The sequence below is a fragment of the Trachypithecus francoisi genome, unplaced genomic scaffold (assembly GCF_009764315.1).
Source record: "Trachypithecus francoisi isolate TF-2019V2 unplaced genomic scaffold, Tfra_2.0 Lachesis_group4, whole genome shotgun sequence".
Taxonomy (NCBI): Eukaryota; Metazoa; Chordata; class Mammalia; order Primates; family Cercopithecidae; genus Trachypithecus; species Trachypithecus francoisi.
In genome coordinates this window covers 27,603,762-27,626,312 of record NW_022681469.1, presented here as the reverse complement: position 1 = coordinate 27,626,312, position 22,551 = coordinate 27,603,762, and the positions used below count along the sequence as shown (strand labels likewise).

At 37.8% G+C, this 22,551-nt stretch overlaps 1 protein-coding gene across 4 annotated transcripts in view; it reads left to right on the top strand.

Moving 5' to 3' along the window:
* Nucleotides 1-22,551, top strand: part of MKLN1 (muskelin 1) — a 392,713-nt gene that overhangs the window by 247,640 nt on the left and 122,522 nt on the right. For all 4 annotated transcript variants that reach the window (XM_033194309.1, XM_033194310.1, XM_033194311.1 and 1 more), the window contains one exon: nucleotides 18,794-18,863. In XM_033194309.1, the coding sequence (XP_033050200.1) occupies nucleotides 18,794-18,863 (70 nt within the window). The remainder of the gene's footprint in view (nucleotides 1-18,793; nucleotides 18,864-22,551) is intronic.

The window sequence follows — 22,551 nt, the reverse complement described above, 5'->3', positions numbered from 1 at the left end:
TCACCCAGGTACTAGGTAAGCCTAGTACCCAGTAGTGATCTTTTCTCTTTTCTGCTCTTCTCCCTCCTCCCACCCTCCACCCTCAAGTAGTCCCAAGTGTTTGTTGTTTGCTTCTTTGTGTTCATAAGTTCTCATGATTTAGCTCCCACTTATAAGTGAGAACATGCAGTAGTTGTGCTGAGGATAATAGTCTCCAGGTGCATCCATGTTGCCACAAAAGAAATGATCTCATTCTTTCTTATGATTGGGTAGTATTCCATGGTGCATGTATACCACATTTTCTTTATCCAGTCTGTCATTGGTAGACATTTAGGTTGACTCCATGTCTTTACTGTTGTTCATAGTGCTGCAGTGAACATTCGTGTGCATGTGTGTTTACGGTAGAATGATTTCTATTCCTCTGGGTATCTCCCCAGTAATGGGATTGCTGGGTTGAGTGGCAGTTCTCCTTTTAGCTATTTCAGGAATTGCCATGCTGCTTTCCACAATGGTTGAACTAATTTACACTCCCACTAACAGTGTGTTCCCTTTTCTTTGTAACCTTACCCCATCTGTCCTTTTTGACTTTAGTAATAGCCATTCTGACTGGTGTGAGATGGTACCTCATTGTGGTTTTGATTTGCATTTCTCTGATGATCATTTCTATGATCAGTGATACTGAGATTTTTCTCATATGCCTGTTGGTTGTCATGTTTGTTTTCTTTCGAAAGTGTCTGTTCATATCCTTTGCCCACTTTTTAATTGGGTTTTCTCTTGTAAATTTAAGTTCCTTATAGATGCTGTATATTAGACCTTTGTCAGATACATAGTTTGCGAATATTTTCTCCCATTCTGTAGGTTGTCTGTTTACTCTATTGATAGTTTCTTTTGCTGTGCAGAAGCTCTTAAGTTTAATTAGATCCCACTTGTCAATTTTTGCTTTTGTTGCAATTATTTTTGATTTGTCTTGAAATCTTTGCCTGTTCCTGTGTCCAGGATGGTATTGCCTAGGTTATCTTCCAGGGTTTTTATAGTTTTGGGTTTTACATTTAAATCTTTAATTCATCTTGAGTTGATTTTTGTATATGGTTTGAGGAAGGGGGTCCAGCCTCAATCTTCTGCATATGGCTCGCCAGTTACCCCAGCATCATATTTATTGGAAGGGGAGTCTTTTCCCCATTGCTTGTTTTCATCAGCTTTGTCAAAGATCAGATGATCATAGGTGTGTGCCCTTTATTGTATACTTTTTTTATCTGTCTCTTGAATTTTATGTGGTTTTTTTTTTTTTTTTAATGTTTGAAAAATACCTTGTGATCCCCTTGGCCACAGATAACCATTCTTGTTCTGATATGGTATTACCCTAGCAGAGTGTTCACATGTAATGGAAGCTCTATTATAATTGATTGATTGATTGTTATCACTGACTTTCGTGTAGGAGCAAGAGTATACATGATACCTTGAATGAAGGATGTGAAAGCTTTTCATAGAAATGTAGAATGTTAACTTGGCCTTCATGAGTAGTGTTTCCTAGAGTTGTGCAATTCAATTGCCCTGATGACAGCTGAAAGAAATTTGAGACTAAAGAATTAAACCTTTCCCTTTATACTGCAGATAAAATAATTCAAGTCCTGAGAGATTATGTAATGGATTAACCAATTAGTGACCAAGATCCAAAATCTTAAGATTTCTAGTTGAAGTTGATTTTTTTTCAGATCCATTTTATCATATAATTCAACAAAAAGGCACAGGCTTTAAAAGGATGTTTTTAAACTACCAAAGGAAAAACATCCTTTTATACTTTCTAAAATACTCTGCTTCACTGACTTTTCTTCATATAAAAATTAGGGGTGGCTTTAAAGTATCTAAAACTTCCCATTTAAAGTTAGCTGGTCTTACTGATAAGCATCCTGAGCAGCCATTATCAGAAAAAATGTTAAATGCTCAATTTTTTGCCGAATTTCTGCTGTTATATTTAAGTATTCTTAAGAGTAGTAATTTGGGGCTGGGTGTAGTGGCTCATGCCTATAATCCCAGCACTTTGGGAGGCTGAGGCGGCAGGATCACTTGAGGTCAGGAGTTCGAGACCAGCCTGGCCAACATGGTGAAACCCCTGTCTCTACTAAAAATACAAAAATTAGCCAGGCATGGTGGCAGGCGCCTGTAATCCGAGCTACTCTGGAGGCTGAGGCAGGAGAATTGCTTGACTCTGGGAGGTGGATGTTGCAGTGAGCCAAGATCGCACCACTGTCCAGCCTGGGTGACAGAGTGAAACTCCGTCTCAAAACAAAACAAAACAAGAGTAGTAATTTGAAAGGTATTGCTAAGCAAGCTTACGGTTTAAGCATATGTAATCAGGAAAGGTTTTTAATTTACTGACTTGAATTGAAACCTAAAATGCCAAATAAATTATCTTCTCATGATGAATTGTAATCGTTTGTTCCTGACATTTAATTGGTAGTATATACAGATATAGTAGATTTTAAAATATGCAAAAATAGAGACATATAACTTGGGAAAAATTAAAACTGTATCCCATTTTTCAATTACCCGTTTGTATTTCATTATAAATTTTTAAAGTTCTAATAGAAGAATTTAATTACTCATAGTCTTGCTTTTGTAGTCTGTGTATGAGAAACTTAAAATGTTAGTCATTTTTATTGCTTTCAGTTTTCATCCAGCATTGGTAGGAATGAAAATGTACATTTTAATATTAAACTAACCTGATGGAAATAGGTAGCCATTTTAGTTTTCAACCCAACTCTTATTTTTAATTCTTCTTGACCAGTTCTCACTTCTTATTTGCATTTTAAATGTTTTTAAATGGCAGATACTTAATTAACTCTAGTTGGCAAATCTTTATTATTTGACTCATATAGTTGATACTGAATTGTGTCTTATAAAACTTATTTTCTATTTTTCTAGATGTTAGTATAAATGAAAGTCATGGGTATCTAGAAGAGTGTTGTCCCAATCACTTTGGTTGCTAGAGCAGTGACTCCTGGCAAGTGGAACTAAAAAGCCATCAGTTTCTATTCTTTTTTATTCCGTCTAGTGCACGGTCTCTCAAGATACCCCTCCTTCTGTTCTACATCTGCTTCATTTTTATTATGCTACTGACTGCCTTATTTCTCTTTTATTTGGTATCTCTGTTCTCTGTTTCATTCGTTCTGTTTACTTATATATTTTTCGTCTTAGAATTTTATTTCCATACTGGCCCATCCCATCTCTTGTCATAGGAGATAGCCAAGATTAGCAGTCACTGAAATAGTCATAAGTAAAAATCAAATGTACAAAGCATATTGCCTATGATTGCTCCTTCAGTAGAGGCTGTGGATGGAGTATTCCGGTTTTAAAAACAAGGGATGCTGAATTGATATCATGATTGACATATGTAATATAAGAGGTTAACATCTCTCACTTAGTCCTGAAAATTAGAAGGAGGAAAGGCTATATATACCATTAGTGATGGTAGATTGTATAAGTCTTCGGAAAGTAATTCAAGGGAGGATAATAATGAACATGTTTTATAGAATACTACTATAGCAATAGGCTCTATTACCACTGCTGAGGGACTGATGTTAATAGTCACTACCCTAAACTGGTTTCTCATTTGCCTTGCAGGAGGGTGGAAATGGGTTGAGGGGAGCAACATCATAGGAGAAAGAATTAAAAACAGTCTAGATCTTACTTTATGTTTTGAAATAAGATCCATTATTTAAAAATTTTAAGAGACAATGAGCTTTTATTAGTTTCTTTGCTGTCTTTTTCTATGTCTTTAAAATGATGGAAAAGTAGAGCCTGATTTGATTTTCCGATGGTATGTTAGTACATTCTCACGCTGTTATAAAGAACTACATGAGGCTGGGTGATTTATGAAGAAAAGAGGTTTACTTGACTCACAGTTCTGTAGGCTTGATAGGAAGCATGACTGGGAGGCCTCAGGAAACACAATCATGGCAGAAGGCAAAGGGGAAGCAACCACCTTCTTCTCATGGCAGCAGGAGAGAGAGAGTGAGGGGGGATGTGCCACACACCTTTAAACCATCAGATCTTGTGAGAAGTCACTCACTTTGACAAGAACAGCATGGAGGAAATTCGACCCCCATGATCCAATCACCTTTTACCAGGTACCTCCCCCAACATTTGGAATTGAAATTCAACGTGAGATTTGGGTGGGGACACAGAGCCAAACCATATCAGATTGCAAGTCAGTTTGCTATAAATGCAGGAAGTTTGCTGTCCTGTCAACTATTATTTTCAACAATAACTATTTTTACTGTTTTTATAAATAATATATGCTGTTATATATGAATAATATGACAAATACAAGAAAATAAGATCTCAATGGTATTTATGCCTCATTTTGGGCTACTATTTGTACTTTATATAATTTGATGTACATTGGATCATATACCTGCTTGTTTGTATAATCACACACAGACACACACACACACAGATATTGGGGACCGTGCCGGGGGTGGTGGAGAATGAACAGACACAAGAGACAAAGACAAACAGAGAACATGGCGGCTGCGCCTAGAGCCTCCACCTCACTTTATTTATACTCCATAAATTCCACGTCAGCAAAAATAACACAATGCAAAACAAACTTTCTGCACCCAGATATAACCTTCTGCTTAGTTCCTTGTCTCTAAGTTCTTTCTTATTTTGTCTGCCTTCTTGGCGCCTACTAGAGTTCATTAAAAGTTCAACTAGAGATACTGTCCTTGACTACTGGAGTTCATTGAAAGTGCAACTAGCTAGAGATACTGTCCTTGAGCCTTATCTATTCTTAGCATATTATTTTCAATGGCCCCTGCATTTCCCCCTTTTTGTTTTGCCTCAATCCTAGAAAGGTAGCCCATACTTGTTCCTGTGTTTTCCTTTGTTTTTGGATGCGACGGAGGGAGCATCGGATCACCATGAAAAGTAAACCCAATCCGAGCGCCCAAAGCAAGATACTTCCAGAGATGGTAGAAATCCATGTTTTCGTCTGGGTCCATGGGTTAAGGGCAGTAAAACTTTGACCCAGCTCCTGCAAGGTAGCGGCCCCAGACAATACATGGAATTGTTGTCGAAATGCTTCAGAAATGTTTTGAGTGAGTTCTTGGATGTTCAAACTAATATTTTTATGGCCTATTAATAATCTTCAGATTTCGGTCCAATTCTGAGAAACATTAAAAGGCACAGGTGTTACGCAAAATTGAGTGGAGTTCCAATCACATTGCAATGTTATTCGGGTACTGAGGACAGTGAGCTGATCTCCAAGCCACGTTAAGGCTTGCTCCACGTTGTCTAATCTTTCAGCGAGTTGAGAGTCAATGTTCCGTTGTTGAAGCCACAACCGATGAGATTGCTCATGCCATTGCTGCACAAATTCAGCATTTTGTATGCTTTGATGTAGAGCGAGTCCTGCCATGGCTGCAGTGGAGGCGATGGCGACAAGGCCCATTACCGAGGCGACTGTAAGTCCAAGGGCACAACGGGTCCGCTGGAGGGAAGTCCAAATACAAGTTTCAAGAGGTGATGCCCCCCACGGTCGCGTAAGGTTGACAGGTAGCCAAATTTCCTTACGAGCCCTGAGGATATAAATATCCCCAGTAAAGTTGTGCCACCAGAAATGATTGAGGCAAGACAAAAATGTACACGTATCTGTACAATTAACAATTCCCGTATCATTATCCCATGTTAAATTCCCCGCTAACAATAGGTAAGGCTTTCGGACACAAGCAATAATATATCGGGAGATATTCCGATGTAATTGAATATGAAAGGGGTTATTCGGGTTAGAAAGATTAAGGGACATATTCCCCACAAAAGTACTAATGGCATCACCTGCAGCTAATAACTTCCAAAGATGACTTTGTACTTGTAAAGAGTATCTAAGATGAGGCATAGGTGGCGACAAGCTTCCTTCACGCCATACCAAAGTTTCATTACCGTCAGCAGAAATACTTTTATTTACCCGGTGCCATTTCAAAGGTATGTGACTAAATTTTGTTTGAAAATCACCGTGCACACTCCAATCAATTACTTGCAGCCCATTATATTCTAATAAAATCCGGGGCTTAGTTCCCCGACAATGTTGCCACTCCAATACCTCAATATTAGGGGAAACCTCTGGAATAGGACAAAAAGGTAAGGAACTAGGAATAGTCTCATTAATATATACAGTATGATTATAATGAAAACTTCTAGTTACAATAATAACAGTATTGGCAGCCACATGGCTATGATTATAGCGAACAGCCCAAGTTTCACGCGATTTCCGGAGACAATGAGGACTATTTCCCATGCAAATCAGAAGTCCTTCCACTCCAAATTGGTATGTGCTGTTTATTATTCCCGTTTCCCGTTCTATGTTGTCCTTGTCCATATAGGGGGACGGCATCCAAGTAGTGTCATTGGTGAAAACCTTAACTTCTGCCTCCCCCCAGGCGACTCCCTGATACAAGGGTGGAAAGGGAATATAAGTCCAATATTCATACAAAGTCTCACTAAGGGAAATAAGTCCCCCGCTGAGGCACATCCAACAAAGAGATGCATGCTGAGTCCAGTTTTCTTTTCAACAGGGTTTCAATCGCCTTGTAGGAAACCACTCAGGTCCGCTCCCTGTAAGGACAAGAGCATAGCCCCGTCCCTGTTTTAGAACTTGCCCCTGAGCATACTTACCTTCTTCATTAGGATACCAAACCTTTAAATTGTCGGCGGGGACTATCGCCGAGGGAGGTGAGGAAAGATGAGTTACGGCAGCGGAGTCCTGCAATTGTCTCCATTGATTCAAAAAATTTAAGGTAAACAAAACCTTTTAAAATCTGATTTCTGGGGGACTGATTTCCCCCTTTTTGTTTTAGCAGTTGAGTTTTTAAGGTTAAATTTGCGTGCTCAATGATGGCTTGACCTTGACTGTTGCCTGGGATACCGGTGAGATGTTGAATATTGTATTACTGTAAGAAAACTTGTAACTTACGAGAAACATAGGCAAGGGCATTATCAGTTTTAAGTATTAGAGGAATGCCCATGATGGAGAAACAAGCTAAGAGATGAGTAATAACAGAATCACCATTTTCAGATGGCAAAGGAGTTGCCCATTGAAAATGAGAGAAAGTATCAATGGTATGATGAACATACTTTAATCGTCCAAAAGAAGGGACGTGTGTGACGTCCATTTGCCAAATCTGATTAACTTGAGTACCTCGCGGATTAACCCCAGGATGGAAAGATGGAATGCTCAAAGGAGCACAAGAAGGACAAGCTCGAATAAGAGAACGAGCTTGTTTACGAGTTAAATGAAATCATCGTTGAAGGCCAGAACTATTAGTGTGATGTAGAGCATGTTCTTGTTCTGCAGCCTGTAGGTGGCCGATTAAAAGCGAATCAATCTGAGCGTTACCATGAACTAACGGTCCAGGAAGTTGAGAATGAGAACGAAGATGAGTGATGAATAAAGGAGCTCGACGTTGGCTCAAAGTAGAAGACAACAAAGAAAAGAGTTTTTGAAGAGAAGAAGTAGCACAAAGAGGTAGAGTGGCTTGAGAAATATAAGAAGTAACATACACAGCGTGTTGAGAATCACTAACAATGTTACAACTGGTGGAAGGGAAGTCAAGTAAGACCATGAGAATAGCAAACAGTTCTCCCTGTTGCACCGAGGGATAAGGATAAACTGTAACTCGAGATTGATGAACACTCCAATATCCAGCTTTACCATTGCTACTAGCATCAGTAAAAAAGGTAGGGCCTTGAACAGGAAATAAAGATATTGGTGAGAAAGGCAACACAGAATGCTGTCTAAAAAATGAAAAGATTGGAGACTTAGGATATTGGGTAGAAAATTGTCCGACAAATGAGGCACAAGCAACTTGCCAATAATCAGAAGTGGCAAGAAGATAAGTAATCTGACTATGAGTGAATTGAGAGATAATGAAGGAAGGATCTCCTCCCCAGAGTTGTCGACAGCGATGCTGTCCTTTGATGATCAATTCAGCTAAACGATCGATATAAGTAGTCAAGCGTTTAGATGTTTTGTTGGATAAAAAAATCCATTCTAACGGCCGATTTGTTTGATGAATCATACCTGTAGGAGAATGTAAAGTATGAAATAAAAGGAAAGGGGAACGTCGGGAAGGATATAATGTAGATGGGCCTTTTGAAGTTGTTCTTCTACAAGCTGGAGTTCCTGTAAAGCCAAAGGAGCTAAATGACGTGAGCTGTCCAAGTGACTGTCTCCTTCTAGAATAGAAAAAAGATGTTGTAACTGATACGTTGGTATTCCTAAAACAGGACGCATCCAATTAATATCTCCTAAAAGCTTTTGAAAGTCATTTAATGTTTTTAAATGATCGCGTCGAATTTGAATCTTTTGGGGTCGAATATTTCGCGCTCCCAAGGTATAACCTAAATATTGAATAGGAAAATCTATTTGAATTTTTTCTGGGGCAATATTAAGTGAGTATAAAGAGAGCTGCGTTTGTAAGGATGTAAAAGCATCTTGCTGCTCTTTTTTGGTGGGTGCGGCAAGAAGAATGTCATCCATATAATGATACAAAAGAACAGAAGGATGACATTTTCGAACAGGATTCAGAGCTCGATGGACAAATTCTTGACACAAGGTAGGGCTGTTTAACATACCTTGAGGTAAAACCTTCCACTGATATTGAGAAAGTGGCTGAGAATTATTAAAAACAGGGACAGAGAAGGCAAAACGCTCACAATCCTTTTGATCCAAAGGGATAGAAAAAAACAATCTTTTAAATCAATAACCATAAGTAACCAATCTTGAGGAATCATAGAAGGGTTAGGAAGGCCAGGTTGTAAGGATCCCATGGGTTGAATACATGCATTAATAGCACGAAGATCTGTCAATAGTCTCCATTTACCGTTTTTTTTCTTAATCACAAAGACAGGGGAATTCCATGGAGAAGTACTAGGTTCTATATGACCTAGGGATAATTGTTCCTGAACTAAGTTTTCCAAGGCCTCAAGCTTCTCACGTATTAAAGGCCACTGTTCAACCCATACAGGAATATTAGTTTTCCATGTCAAGGGAAGGGCTTGAGGCTGCTGAACAGTGGCTACATGTTTAAAGATTTTTCAAGGGGATTGTAGCCCATGCGGAACATCATATTCTTGGCAGAATTAGAGACATGAGGAATAGAAACAAAAGCTCCAAATTGTTGCAATAAATCTCGCCCCCATAAATTTAGGGCAATAGGAACAATATAAAACTGAACTTGGGCCACTTGACCATCCGGCCCTCGCAATTTAAGGATTGAGAACTTTGATACACCTCAGAGGCGGAACCTAATCCTGTAAGAGAAACAGCAACAGGCTGTTTAGGCCACTGCAAAGGCCATTGATCAGAGGCAATAATGGAAACGTCAGCTCCAGTGTCGACGAAGCCCTGAAAAATTTGTCCCTCTACTTCGAGGGGAAACAAGGGTTTTTGTTGAGTTACTAAAGTTTCCCAAAAAATATGTTTACCCGTGCTTCCAAAACCTCCGGTTCTTTCTTGCCTCCGTGAAGGAAACTGAAAATAGGGTAGTACAAGGAGTTGTGCAATTTGCTGCCCCTCTTTCAGGGATATAGGTTTATGAGCCTGAGCCATAATTTGAATTTCCCCTTTATAATCAGAATCTATAACACCCAAATGAACTTGTAAACCCTGTAAAATGCTACTACTGCATCCTATAAGCAATCCAACAGTATGTGGAGGTAATGGCCCAAAAACACCTGTAGCCAATTTGACAACTCCCATTTCTGGGGTGAGTTCAACAGCCTGTAAAATCGCCACATCAGCAGTGGCGCTACCGGAAGTAGCAGAGAAAAGCTGAGCTAATGAAAATTGGGGGTTAACATTGGCTGACTGGTCTGCTGATGCTGGACCCCTGAGCTGACTGGAAATTGCAAATGAAGAGGGCTTGTATTGTTGTTGGGGCCCCAAGCTGAAGGGCCCCGCTGCAAGTTTCCCGAGTTTCCCGATCCGGAGGTGAGAGAATTACCGTTTTTGTCCACTGTAGAGTGACATTCATTAGTCCAGTGTCGCCCTTTGCCGCAACGACGACAGGGCTCAGTAGGAAGCTTTTTAAATTCTACTTTGGAGGAGTCACTCCTATTAGATAACTTACGGCACTCCTTTTTAAAAATGACTGGTCTTTCCACATTGGAAGCAAACTCCCTTTTTTCCCATGAATGCCTTAGATAAAGCTCCAGCAAACAACTGAACATTGTAGGCAGCCCCTGCCACTCCTGCACAGGCTCTAATAAAATCTTCTATTTGTAAGTTTCTAGCAGCCTTTAGAGGATGCAACAACCTCTGACATTCCTGATTAGCATTCTCAAAAGCTAGTGTGGTTACCAGGATTTGGCCTGCAGCCCCACTACCCACAGTCTTTATTACAGCATATTGGAGCCGAGCCACAAAGTCAGGATAAGGTTCGTTTGCGGCCTGCAAAATCTTAACAAAAGACAAGGCAGTTTTTCCTGATGGTTCTACTTTACCCCAAGCCTTTAAAAAAAGTGCTTTAACTTGTGATAATGCCACGTCCTCAAGTCCAAATTGAGCCGCTACGGTAGCAAACTGACCAGTGCCTGTTAATTGCTCCTTTGTAGGTCCTGGAGGATTTCTAGCAGCATTGCGGCGGGCCTGCTCTTTGGCATCTTCTAGCCACCAACTGCATAGCTGAAGCCACTGAGAGCGGTCCAAAACAGCCTTCCCCAAAGTCTCCCAATCAAGAGGCAAAAACAAATTCTCAGAGGAGAAAGAATCTAGAAGCCCCATGACAAAAGGAGATTGAGGGCCATAATTAGCAACAGCTGCCTTCATTTCTTTAAGAAATTTAAATTGAAGAACATTATACTGCACATTTATACCCCCTTGAGGAAATTGGTCATTAAGACCAAAAGGTTGCCTAATAATGGGGAACAATTGTAGAGGATCCTCATCCTCTTGAGAATCCAATACCTTAATTACAGCTTTAGCAGTAGAAGCGGGAACAGCAAAAACCGTGCCTGAACGAGGCAGCATTTCCACCGGCGGTGGTGGTGGTGGAAAACTATCCTCCTCCTCCGCCTTAGGTACTGATGGGGGTGGATGAACCACGGGAAAAGTAAAAACAGGAGTGGGTGGAGGAGAAGGTTGAGGGGGAGATAACTGCAATTGTAAAATTTGTTGTAACAATTGAACAACCGGCTGAAGCTCCTTTTGAATTTCTGATTCCTTTTCATGAAACACATTATCACACAAAGGACCTTCTCCTTCAGTTACAGAATTATCTAAAGGAGGGGAAATGGCTATGGGAGACTTCAAAGACTCCTCATCCCCGCCTTCCCCCTTTTCAGAGTCTGTCTCTAAGAGCTCCAAAGCCTGAGTAATAGAGGCACAAAGGGCCCACAAAGGTGCTGACATTACATTGCCGCGCTGATGCGCTTGACGAAGGGTCTTAACAACCTGTTGCCACTTTCGCTTATTTAATTGTACTTCAGTTTGATATTGAAACCAAGAGCAATGTTGTTCCACATGAGCAAACAATTTCCGCAAAGGTCTCTCTTTTGCATCAACCCCAATCGAAAGTAAAAGCCCTTGTAATAATCTTAAATATTCTGAGGCCAAGGAACTGGAATTCCCCATAATGAAAGCTTAAGAAGGTTCCCCTTAACAATTCCCGGGTTTTACCCGCTCCTAGGGGGTTCCCCTTCTTGTTCCCCACTACTCACCTTGTGCACCCTGCTCGCTGCGCCACTTATTGGGGCCCGCGCCGGGGGTGGTGGAGAATGAACAGACACAAGAGACAAAGACAAACAGAGAACATGGCGGCTGCGCCTAGAGCCTCCACCTCACTTTATTTATACTCCATAAATTCCACGTCAGCAAAAATAACACAATGCAAAACAAACTTTCTGCACCCAGATATAACCTTCTGCTTAGTTCCTTGTCTCTAAGTTCTTTCTTATTTTGTCTGCCTTCTTGGCGCCTACTAGAGTTCATTAAAAGTTCAACTAGAGATACTGTCCTTGACTACTGGAGTTCATTGAAAGTGCAACTAGCTAGAGATACTGTCCTTGAGCCTTATCTATTCTTAGCATATTATTTTCAATGGCCCCTGCACACAGGCACACACACACACACACACACACCCTTGTATATAACAGGTTTTTAAAACAAGAATAGAATCTTACATGCTTCTTTGTATCCTGCATAGTAGAAATCCCTTCAAGTTTTTTATAATGGTAGTATAAAGTTCCATGATGTATGTTCTATAATTTGTTTGATCATTTCCCTGCTACCTCAAAAAATGTGGCACCAAACATTTCTATCATATTTCTTTACGTACTGGTGATTTTACTTCTGTGGGATAGATTTTGAAATGAGAGTTCTAGGTGAAAGAATATGTACATTTTAGATTTTAATAAATTTTACAAGTTTACTTTCCATAAAGGCTAGGATAATGTACATGTTCATCTTTTCTCCCCAATTTTCTGATAATTAGGGATTAATTTCATCAATTTGATGGGTAAGAAGGGATATCTTACTATTTTAATTTCTTTTTCCATGACAGACAATATACAGGGATTTTGAGAAATTTTTTTGGTGATAGTTTATTGGCTATTTGAATGACTCTTCAGTGACTTGAATTCTGCTCATTTTCAGTTCTGTTGTTCATCTTATCAAGTGTAACAACATTTTGCATACTCTAGATATGGAATCTTGATTAGTCATATGAGTTGCAGAGATTTTTGTCCAAACTATTGCTTGTCTCCTGTTTTTCTTCATGGAACTTTTCATAACGCAAAATTTGAAAGTTTTGATATAATCAAATGGTTACTTTTTGTTTTATAGATTATGTGTTTCTTAGCAAAAAGCTCTCTAACATGTTAGGTTGTACGTATTGGCCCCTACATTTTTCCCCTAGGGTTTGTATGTGTATGTGTATGTTTAAATCTTTGAGATTACTTTTTGTTGTTGTTGAGACAGAGTGTCGCTCTTATTGCCCAAACTGGAGTGCAATGGTGCAATCTCGGCTCACTGCAACCTCTGTCTCCCGGGTTCAAGCGATTCTTCTGCCTCCTGAGTAGCTGGGATTACAGGTGCGTGCCACCATGCCTGGCTAATTTTTTGTATTTTTAGTAGAAATGGGGTTTCACCATGTTAGCCAGGCTGCTCTCAAACTCCTGACCTCAGGTGAGCTGCCCACCTCGGCGTCCCAAAGTGTTGGGATTACAGGCGTGAGCCACGGCGCCCAGCCATGAGATTACTTTTATATGATATTAGACAGGAGTTAACTTTCTTCTGATGGATATTCAGTTGTGCATCATTTAATAAATGAATTATCAATTTCTGCTGAATTAAAATACCACCTTAATCTGATATTAAATTTCCATCTACACTGGGCTTCGTTACTGGGTTTGTGTTTCTCTGAGCTATTATTTTTTTTCCTATTCTAGTCCTTTCTGTTTTTAATTATAGAGTATTTAAAATGGTTTTTTTTAAAGGAATCTTTTTTAAATTAAAATCTTCAATTCTTTTAAAAAGTGTTTTAAAAGTGACAAGATAATTTCCTGTCACTATTCTTTTTTCTAAAATAAGTTTTCTTAGCCCTTTTTGTATATTTATTTTTCCATACAAACTTTTTGCATTGTGTACTCCTTGGGTAAAATTTCGCACACCTCAAATAGTTGGCAGTCCAGCAATGCTTGTCTTGTGGCTTTTGGTATACCACTTCCTGTGTTAGATTTCTGTGGGTCACCAGGAGACACCCCTCAGCAATTAGATGGCTTCAACTGACATGGCAAGTTCTTCTCACCTTTAGGGCAGATTACTTCTCTTGAAGCTCTTAGTGGGGTAGAGATAGCAGATTGTCACAGCAATACCTATGCAGTTGATGCCTGACTTTTAGGGAGAGAATTATTCAAGGAATTCATGGTTCTTCTGCTAGGGCCAAGCTTTTGTCAAGATTCTTAAAGATCTGAGCCTGGCCTCTGTAACCTGGTGGGCTCAGGAGAGATACCTAGTTGGCTTAGTGCTGGCACTGGAGATCAGCAGGAATATCTTCAAGCTTCTATCTTTCCAAACCCCCTAGGCTAACCTCACTCCGTTTCTGGTCTGTATTTTATTTCTTTTTAATTTTCATTTCAATTTAGTATGAGCTTTAAGTTACAGGTAATCAGTGGGATTAATGTACCGTATCCTTTGGTGGGTCTACTTTAATTTTTTTTCTTTTTTGTGTTATTAGTTCATTTCATTATCAGATATTTATTAAGTACCTTGTGTATGGCAACATTTAGGCCTATGAAGATGTGTCACCCAGTCCTTGTCTTCTCAGTAGCATTTTGCAAAAATTTTCTTTTCTTTCTACTTAAAATACTTTCTTCACTTTATTTACATTTTCTAGGTTTTCATTTTCTTTATCTTTGGCTTTCTTCAGTTTCTTATGCTTGATTCTTTTCTTCTGGACCTCTTAAATGATGGACCCCCAGAGCATAATCAATCCTTAAGCTTTTCTTCTGAGCTCTATTTCATTCCCTAAGTCATCTCACTGAATGTTGTGGCTTTAAATAGCATTGATACATTGACATCTCTGAAGAGTATATTTTATTCAGCACTGGTATTTTCCTTGAATTTCAGCCCCAGATAGCCAACTGCCATATCTCCAGTAGGCTATCTAATAGGCATGTCAAAATTCACAAGACCAAAACATATTGTAACTGTTTGGCCCCCTTGATTTTGCATTTAGTGGTCCATCTGCTAATTTTTCAGATTGTGACATGGCTAGCTTCCTTATGTTATTGAGGCCTGTTTCTCCTTTACTTTTCTTCATAGTAACATTATTCTTTACCACTATCTTACCAATACTTTACGTTATACTTGACATATATAACATATCTATAGTTAATTTTCCAAATACTGAGAGCTGTTAATCTCCTATTTTTAGAATCAATTTCTTCTCATATTTACTGTGGTTTTTGCTTTATTTGATTCATTACAACTGACAAATTATGTCACCATTGAATTTCTTTTTTAGAGACAGGGTCTCTCCCTGATGCCTTCTTGATTTTCTGTCTCAAATAATTTAGAAGGTATGTGGTATGCTTTTATTTCTATCTTTGTTTAATTTTAAACTTTAAATAGTATTACTTTTTTTTCTTTTTATCAACTTCAGAAACATTATTCTTTCCTAGGAACTGTGAAAGATGAAGGAACTACCTCACTTCCATGACATCTAACATTGCCCTCCCCAAATTGATTATACTTCATGATTTCTGTGGTTCCAGTTTATCGTAGTTGTAATGTATTAAGTTTTCCTTCATGCTTTATAACATGTATATCAGTGTGATTTTTAAAAATAATTCTCATTCTTTAGCTTTTAGTTGTACTGTAGTCTTTTCAAACTCAGTTCATATCTTCAGTCTTCTGTGTTTCCTAATTCGTTTTTGAGAAAAAGCTTTTTTTCTAATAGGAGAGGAATTTGTGTTAATTTTAGAAAATTTGAAAAAAAACACAAGCACAAAGAAAAAAAATCACTTGTAATCTCCCTTTGAGAATTATATTAATAACTTAGTATACGTTCTTTATCTTTTCTCCCTATGTATGAATGTTATCACTTTGCAACACTTGATTCTTTACATACACAGTTAACTACTTTTCCCCTTCACTTACTATGTATTGAACATTTTCCTATGACATTAAAGTCAAGCTGTAGAATACATAATAATTTACATGATATTCTGTACAGACATGTTATAATTTAATTAATCCTACATTGTTAGTTTATTTACAGCTTGCTCTTCTAAAGTGTGCTTTGATGAATGTGGATGAGTTATATCCCCTAGGTTTTGTTTTTTTGTTTTTTTTGGATAAAGTTCTAAGAAGTGGAAAAATTCTGAGGCTTAATAGGGTGATTAAGAGCATGGACTTTGTAGTCTGCCTCGGGTTCAAATCCCTACTTAAATGCATACATTTAGGCAATTTATCTTTTTCTTTTTCTTTCTTTCCTTCCTTCCCTCCCTCCTTTCTTTTCTTTTCTTTTCGTTTTTCTTTTCTTTCTCTTGCAGTATGTTTTTCCTGCAGTATGTTTCAATTTCTTAATTTGTATACTTCAAAGATAGTGGTTTATACATAGAAAACATTGTCTGGGACTCAAACACAGTCATTGTCATGGTTGTCATCATTTTTATTTAAAGAATGTACATATTTGAAATGTTTTTGCTGTCGATTAGATTTTTCTCCTGAAAAGGTACATTAATTTGCATTCCTATCAGCAAAATATAAGGGTAACATTTTACCAGCTCTGGCCAACAACTGCTGTTATAATTGTAAAATGTGATTATTTTTGAGGGTGTGGGACTAATTTTATAGGGGCAATATATATGTGTGTCTTAATCTCCAATTTTTGATTATTGATTTTGGATTTTTTTTTTTTTACCATTTTCATATGGGAGTATTTATATTTAAGTGCTCTTTAAATATTCAAATTTTAGTTAGCGCAATGTATTTTATGTTGCCTTTATTTTTTCTAGTTGGCTGTTTGCCTGTTAATTTGATCTTTAGTTGTTTTATGTATTTGTGTTTTGCCTTTGTGGAATATGTGTTAAAGGCAGTTGTTTTCCATACACTGTGCTTTTTAAAAAAATTCATCCATCTATTTTTGATAATAAGTCTCTTATTTGTGATGGTATAAATAAATCTGTAATTATTAAGCACCTTCTCTTTGCCAGTATAGATCTAGCTTTTAAAAAATAGAATTTTTATTGGAGAATAATTTTAGATTTATGGAAAAGTTGCAAAGATGGCACAGAGTTACTATATATGTTCTTTACTTAGTTTCTCTTGTTGCTGACGTCCTGCATTACCATGATACGTTTGTCACAACTAAGATGTCAACATGGGTACACTACTATTAACTAAATGCCACATTTTATTTGGATTTCATTAGTTTTCCCACAAATTATTCTTTCTCTGATCCAAGATCCCGTATTACATTTAGTTGTCATGTTCATTACTGTCCTCTAGTCTGTGAGTTTCTCAGTCTTTCCTTGTTTTTTATTATATTGAGTTTGGAGGAATATTCATTTGTTTCATTGAACCTTCCTCTGATGTTTTCCTGCTGGTTAAACTGGGGTTATATCAATATGGATTCGTGTATATTTTACCACTTAATTTTTTTTAGCATTGGCCTGTCATTCTCTGTGACCCTTTGACGTGATCAATACCGCCCCCTTCCTCTGCCTTTAAAAAAAAAAACGCTTCTTTTTTTCTTGTATAAGATACTCCAGGTTTATCTTCTGTATTCTCTTACCCAGCTCTAGAATCAGCCATTTCTCCAGCTACTCCTGTTTTCTTTTATTGGAGGATGGTATGTAGAAACAAATATCAGGGTGCTGGGTGTGCTTTTGGGTACTGGTGTGTCACTGCTTCTAGTCCCCCTCAGTGGACAGTTAGAAAATACTGTTTGTGCACATACACCCCTATAATTATTTATTTATGTTATATTACAGTAAACACAACTTTGCACTGATGTCTCTGATTCTAATCCAGTACCACAAGGTTCCTTCTGCCCTCCCTCCCCTTGCTTAACTATAACGTTCCCCTCCAAAAGTGAGAAACCTGGTTCCCACATCTACCAGCCATTTACTTATTTGTTCCCCCAGTATGTGTGTAACATAGGAATTAACCCATATTCCTTGTGAAAAACAACTTTACCAAATCAAGCAGTGTTTATGTATAGCTCTGCTTGCCTTTAGCCTTACAGTTTCCAGTGCAATCACCATCTTCTAAAGTTACTTGTATCAGTTCCTTTTCTACTCACAGTTCTGCTTTCGATGGTATGCTTAAAAGTGCGTCTTATTCCAAAGATGTACTTTATATATGTATAAAAAAAGATGCGTGTATGATATATGTAATGAATATATAATGTAACAATATGATTGCATGCAATATTATATAATGCATGCTACATATAATATGTGTATATGGTATTTTATTTACTTTTAGGTATTTTATTGCTTTATTTTTACCTTGAAGTCTTTTTTTGTTTTAAAGACAGAGTCTTGCTATGTTGCCCAGGCTGGAATTGCTATTCACAGACATGATCTATCATAGCACACTGTGGCCTTGAACTCTGGGCCTCAAGTCTTCCTCCAAGTAGCTGAGGTTACAGACGTGTGCCACTGCACCCAGCTATTTTTACCTTAAATTCTTAAATATGTATATCTAAGGTTCATTTTGGCACTTAGTGTAAAGTGTTTTTTTTTTTTTTTTTTTGAGACGGAGTCTCGCGCTGTCACCCAGGCTGGAGTGCTGTGGCCGGATCTCAGCTCACTGCAAGCTCCGCCTCCCGGGTTCACGCCATTCTCCTGCCTCAGCCTCCCCAGTAGCTGGGACTACAGGCGCCGCCACCTCGCCCGGCTAGTTTTTTGTAGTTTTTAGTAGAGACGGGGTTTCACCGTGTTAGTCAGGATGGTCTCGATCTCCAGACCTCGTGATCCGCCCGTCTCGGCCTCCCAAAGTGCTAGGATTACAGGCTTGAGCCACCGCGCCCGGCCAGTGTAAAGTGTTAATAGAACTTTTTATTTTAAACAAAAGTGCCTTATGAAAAGTCTTGATTTTTCTCTGTTGTTGAACGTACCACCTTTGTTATATTTTAAAATCTTATATCTACTAGAAGTTTTCTGTGCTTTTCTTACTCTGTTTTGTTTTCTATTCTTATTCAAGTTCCAAACATTACATAACTTTGTGATAATTTCAGCATCTGGTAGATTATTCCTGTTTTTGCCTAGTCATGTTCTCTTAATTTTTTAATACTTTTCTTTATTCCAGGAATATTTTAGTGGACAAACCAAACGACCAATCTTCAAGATGGTCTTCAGAGAGCAATTATCCTCCCCAGGTAAGATTACATGTATCACTTAATGCTGTTTAGAAGTGAACATTTAAATAAACACTCAATTGATACTAGTTATCTGGAATCTCCTAATAGTTTATTCTCTTTTTGAGATTGTGAAGTAAATTTTTATTTTCTGTTTTTACTTGTTTATTAAATTTTGGAAGAATTTTTATCTCATAGGCAAATGCAGTGTGAGATTTGATGAAACATGAACTTTTCTGTCTACCGGAATAGTTACACTCAAGTTATTGTGTAAACATTTAAGCAAATGTTAGTAAATTGAACTTTGACTCATGACTATCTTATGGGGAAAATAAACTTAGTTTGTTATTTTATTAAAATATTGTATTTCATATTAAAATAATATTTTAAATGACATCAGGACCATGTGCTAAATTTCTTTTTCCTGGCAAATAGTGTCTATGGTTGACTGAATTTAAAATCATTCTTTCAGTTATATGCTTTCAGCATTAATATTTATAATGTACTAGGCACACGTATGTCCATATCCTTGAAGAAATTAATGCTCTGCTAGGTAAAGCAAATGGGTAAATAATACTTACTTTATTTTTTAATTGTAGTGTGAAAAAATTGTAGTGTGAAAACAAGTGTAATTCATGGAGATATATATATATGTGTGTATTTTTTTTCTCTTTGCCTATTTGGATCCCCTGGTGTTTACATGTTTTATTGCAAAATACATGTCTAAAGAATATTTATTTATAATTTTTGGGAGCCACAGTGGCTCAGGCCTGTTGTCCTGGTGCATAAGGAGGTGAGGCTAGGCGTTCTAGGCGTTCAAGGCAGCCTGGGCAACATAGAAACCTTTGATCTATGCTAAAAAAAAAAAAAGAAAAAAAGAAAAGAAAGTGGCTGGGCACGGTGGCTTATGCGTGTAATCCCAGCACTTTGGGAGGCTGAGGCGGGCAGATCACAAGGTCAAGAGGTCGAGACCATCCTGGCCAACATGGTAAAACCTTGTCTCTACTAAAAATACAAAAATTAGCTGGGTGTGGTGGCTCATGCCTATAGTCCTAGCTACTCAGGAGGATGAGGCAACAGAATCGTTTGAACCCAGGAGGCGGAGGTTGCAGTGAGCCAAAATTGCACAACTGCACTCTAGCCTGGTGACAGAGTGATACTCTGTCTCAAAAAATATATATATATATATTTATAATTTTTATATGTAATGTAAAGAATAAAACAAATAACTTGTTTATTCACCAGCCATGTTTAGAAATGGAAAGTGATTGCTATCTTTTGAAGCCTCCTATGAGCCCCCCTTATCTCTTTCCTCTAACCCCTCCCCAGTAACTATAACTGATGTTTTATTAAGCATTTTACAATAATATTCCATAGATACAGCATATAAATATTTTATGACTTAGTTTTTTTTGGCTTTGATTTTGTAAAAGTAAAATATAAATTGATTCAGTTGTTTATAAATTTTCTGTGACTTGCTGTTTTTTAACATGATTTTTGTTAATGTTGTTATATGTAATTGCAGTTTGTTCATTTTCACTACCATATAGTATTTCTGTGTATAAATATGCCAAAATGTATTTATCCATTTTGCTGTTGATAAGCATTTAGGCTTTTTACAGTTCTGCTGTGAACATTCTTGTATGTTGTCTCCTGGTACACATGTGTAAGAGTTTCTTTAAGGTATATATACCTTGGAGTAGAATTGTTGAGTCATAGGGTGGGTATATGTGTATTGAACTTTATCACGTAGTAGAAAACTGTTTTACAAAGTAGTTGTAGAATTTATCCTCTCGCTGGGTGTGTATGGAAGTTGCTGTTGGTTCACGTTCTCCTCATCACTTCTGTGGGTGGTTTTTATATTTTGCCATTCTGGTGGATTTTTCATTTTAACTCATTGTGGTTATAATTTGCTTTTTCCTATTTACATTAAAATCTCTTTGCATACGTTAATGGACTTACATTGTGTTTTTAATCATGCATGATTCACTTTTTCATTTTACTTATTAATAATTTTAGTGCTTGAGTTTTGGTACGTTAGTGTTTTTCATTTATTTTTATTTCTTATTAATGATCTTTTTTTCTGCAAAAAAGAAAATTCAGTGATCATAACTGAGACTATGATAACCTTATTATTTTGAAATTGTCTTTATTTGTTATTGGACTATATTTTGAAGGTAGTAGAATTTAATGCTTTTCTTAACTTTTTTGTTTGCTTATTCATTCATTAAAAAATTATTTAGTAAGCGTCTATGAAGTTCCAAACTTCAGGTATTTGAATACTGTAGGGAATTAAATATTGTCTCCTCTTGATGAACCACGGGTATTGCATCACATACCCTGAAACATTTCAATGTGATAAGTCCTATACTAGAAGTTATCTGAAATTTTTGTATTGAAGAAGGACTAATTGGTAATGAAAATAAATACTATGCAATCTAGTTTTCTTCATTGTAGTTATTACTCAAATATAACTGGGGTTTTCCATGGCCAGTCTCAAGGGACAACATTTTTACCAGAAAAGAAAAAATAAAATTGAAAGCAATTTCAATGTTTACTTAGTCTTATAAGAAACCGCCATGTTGGATGAAATGGGTATAGTTTTATTTTATTTTATTTTACTTTTGAGACTGAGTTTTGCTCTTGTGACCCAGGTTGGAGTGCAGTGGCATAATCTTGGCTCACTGAAGCCTCTACCTCCTAGGCTCAAGTGATTCTCCTGCCTCAGCTTCCCAAGTGGCTGGGATTATAGGCGTGCACCACCACGCCCAGCTAATTTTTGTATTTTTAAGAGATACTGGGTTTCACCATGTTGGCCAAGCTGGCCTCAAATTCCTGACCTCAGGTGATCTGCCCACCTTGGCCACCCAAGGTGCTGGGCTTACAAGCTTGAACCATCGCACCTGGCCAGCATGGGTATAGTTTTCATGTATCAATATGTAGCAAAGAGTCTTGCATTTCTAGTGGTTGTAAGCTATAATATTTCTTTCCCACTCTTGATCTGAAAGTTCCCAAATGCACTGAATAAAAAACAGATATATCCACGGCTGGACGTGGTGGCTCATGCCTATAATCCTAGCACTTTTGGAGGCCAATACGGGTGGATCACTTGTGCTCAGGAGTTTGAGATCAGTCTGGGCAACATGGTGAAACCCTGTCTCTACAAAAAATACAAAAATTAGTCGGGCATAGTGGCATGTGCCTGTAGTCCCAGATACACAGGAGGCTGAGTTGGGAGGACTGCTTGAGCCCAGGAGGTCAAGGCTGCGGTGAGTCGAGATCATGCCTCTGCACTCCAGCCTGGGTGACAGAGTGAGACCCTGTCTCAAAAAAAAATACACACACGTGCGCATACACACACATGTGTGCACGTGCGCAAGTGAAAGCTGGGACTTTTTTTTGCTTTTTTTTTGGAAGCTGGAACCTTAAAGCAATTCATTCTCAGGATAAGAATGAAACAGAATAAATTGACACTCAGTAGCGGAAGGGAAAATAAGGAAGAAAACTCATCTCTGAGAGGTTATAGCTGTGTATTGGTTTTTGTTCACATTTGGTAGTCAGATTCTCAATACTTGACTATCCATTAAACCTTGTGGTATGATTTGAGTTTAAAGTGATTGAGGATGAATGGTACGTTTAAGGTTCTCAGCAGAAGCAAATGCAGATCTTCTCTAAAAATAGTTACCTTTGTTTCTAGGCCTCAGGTATT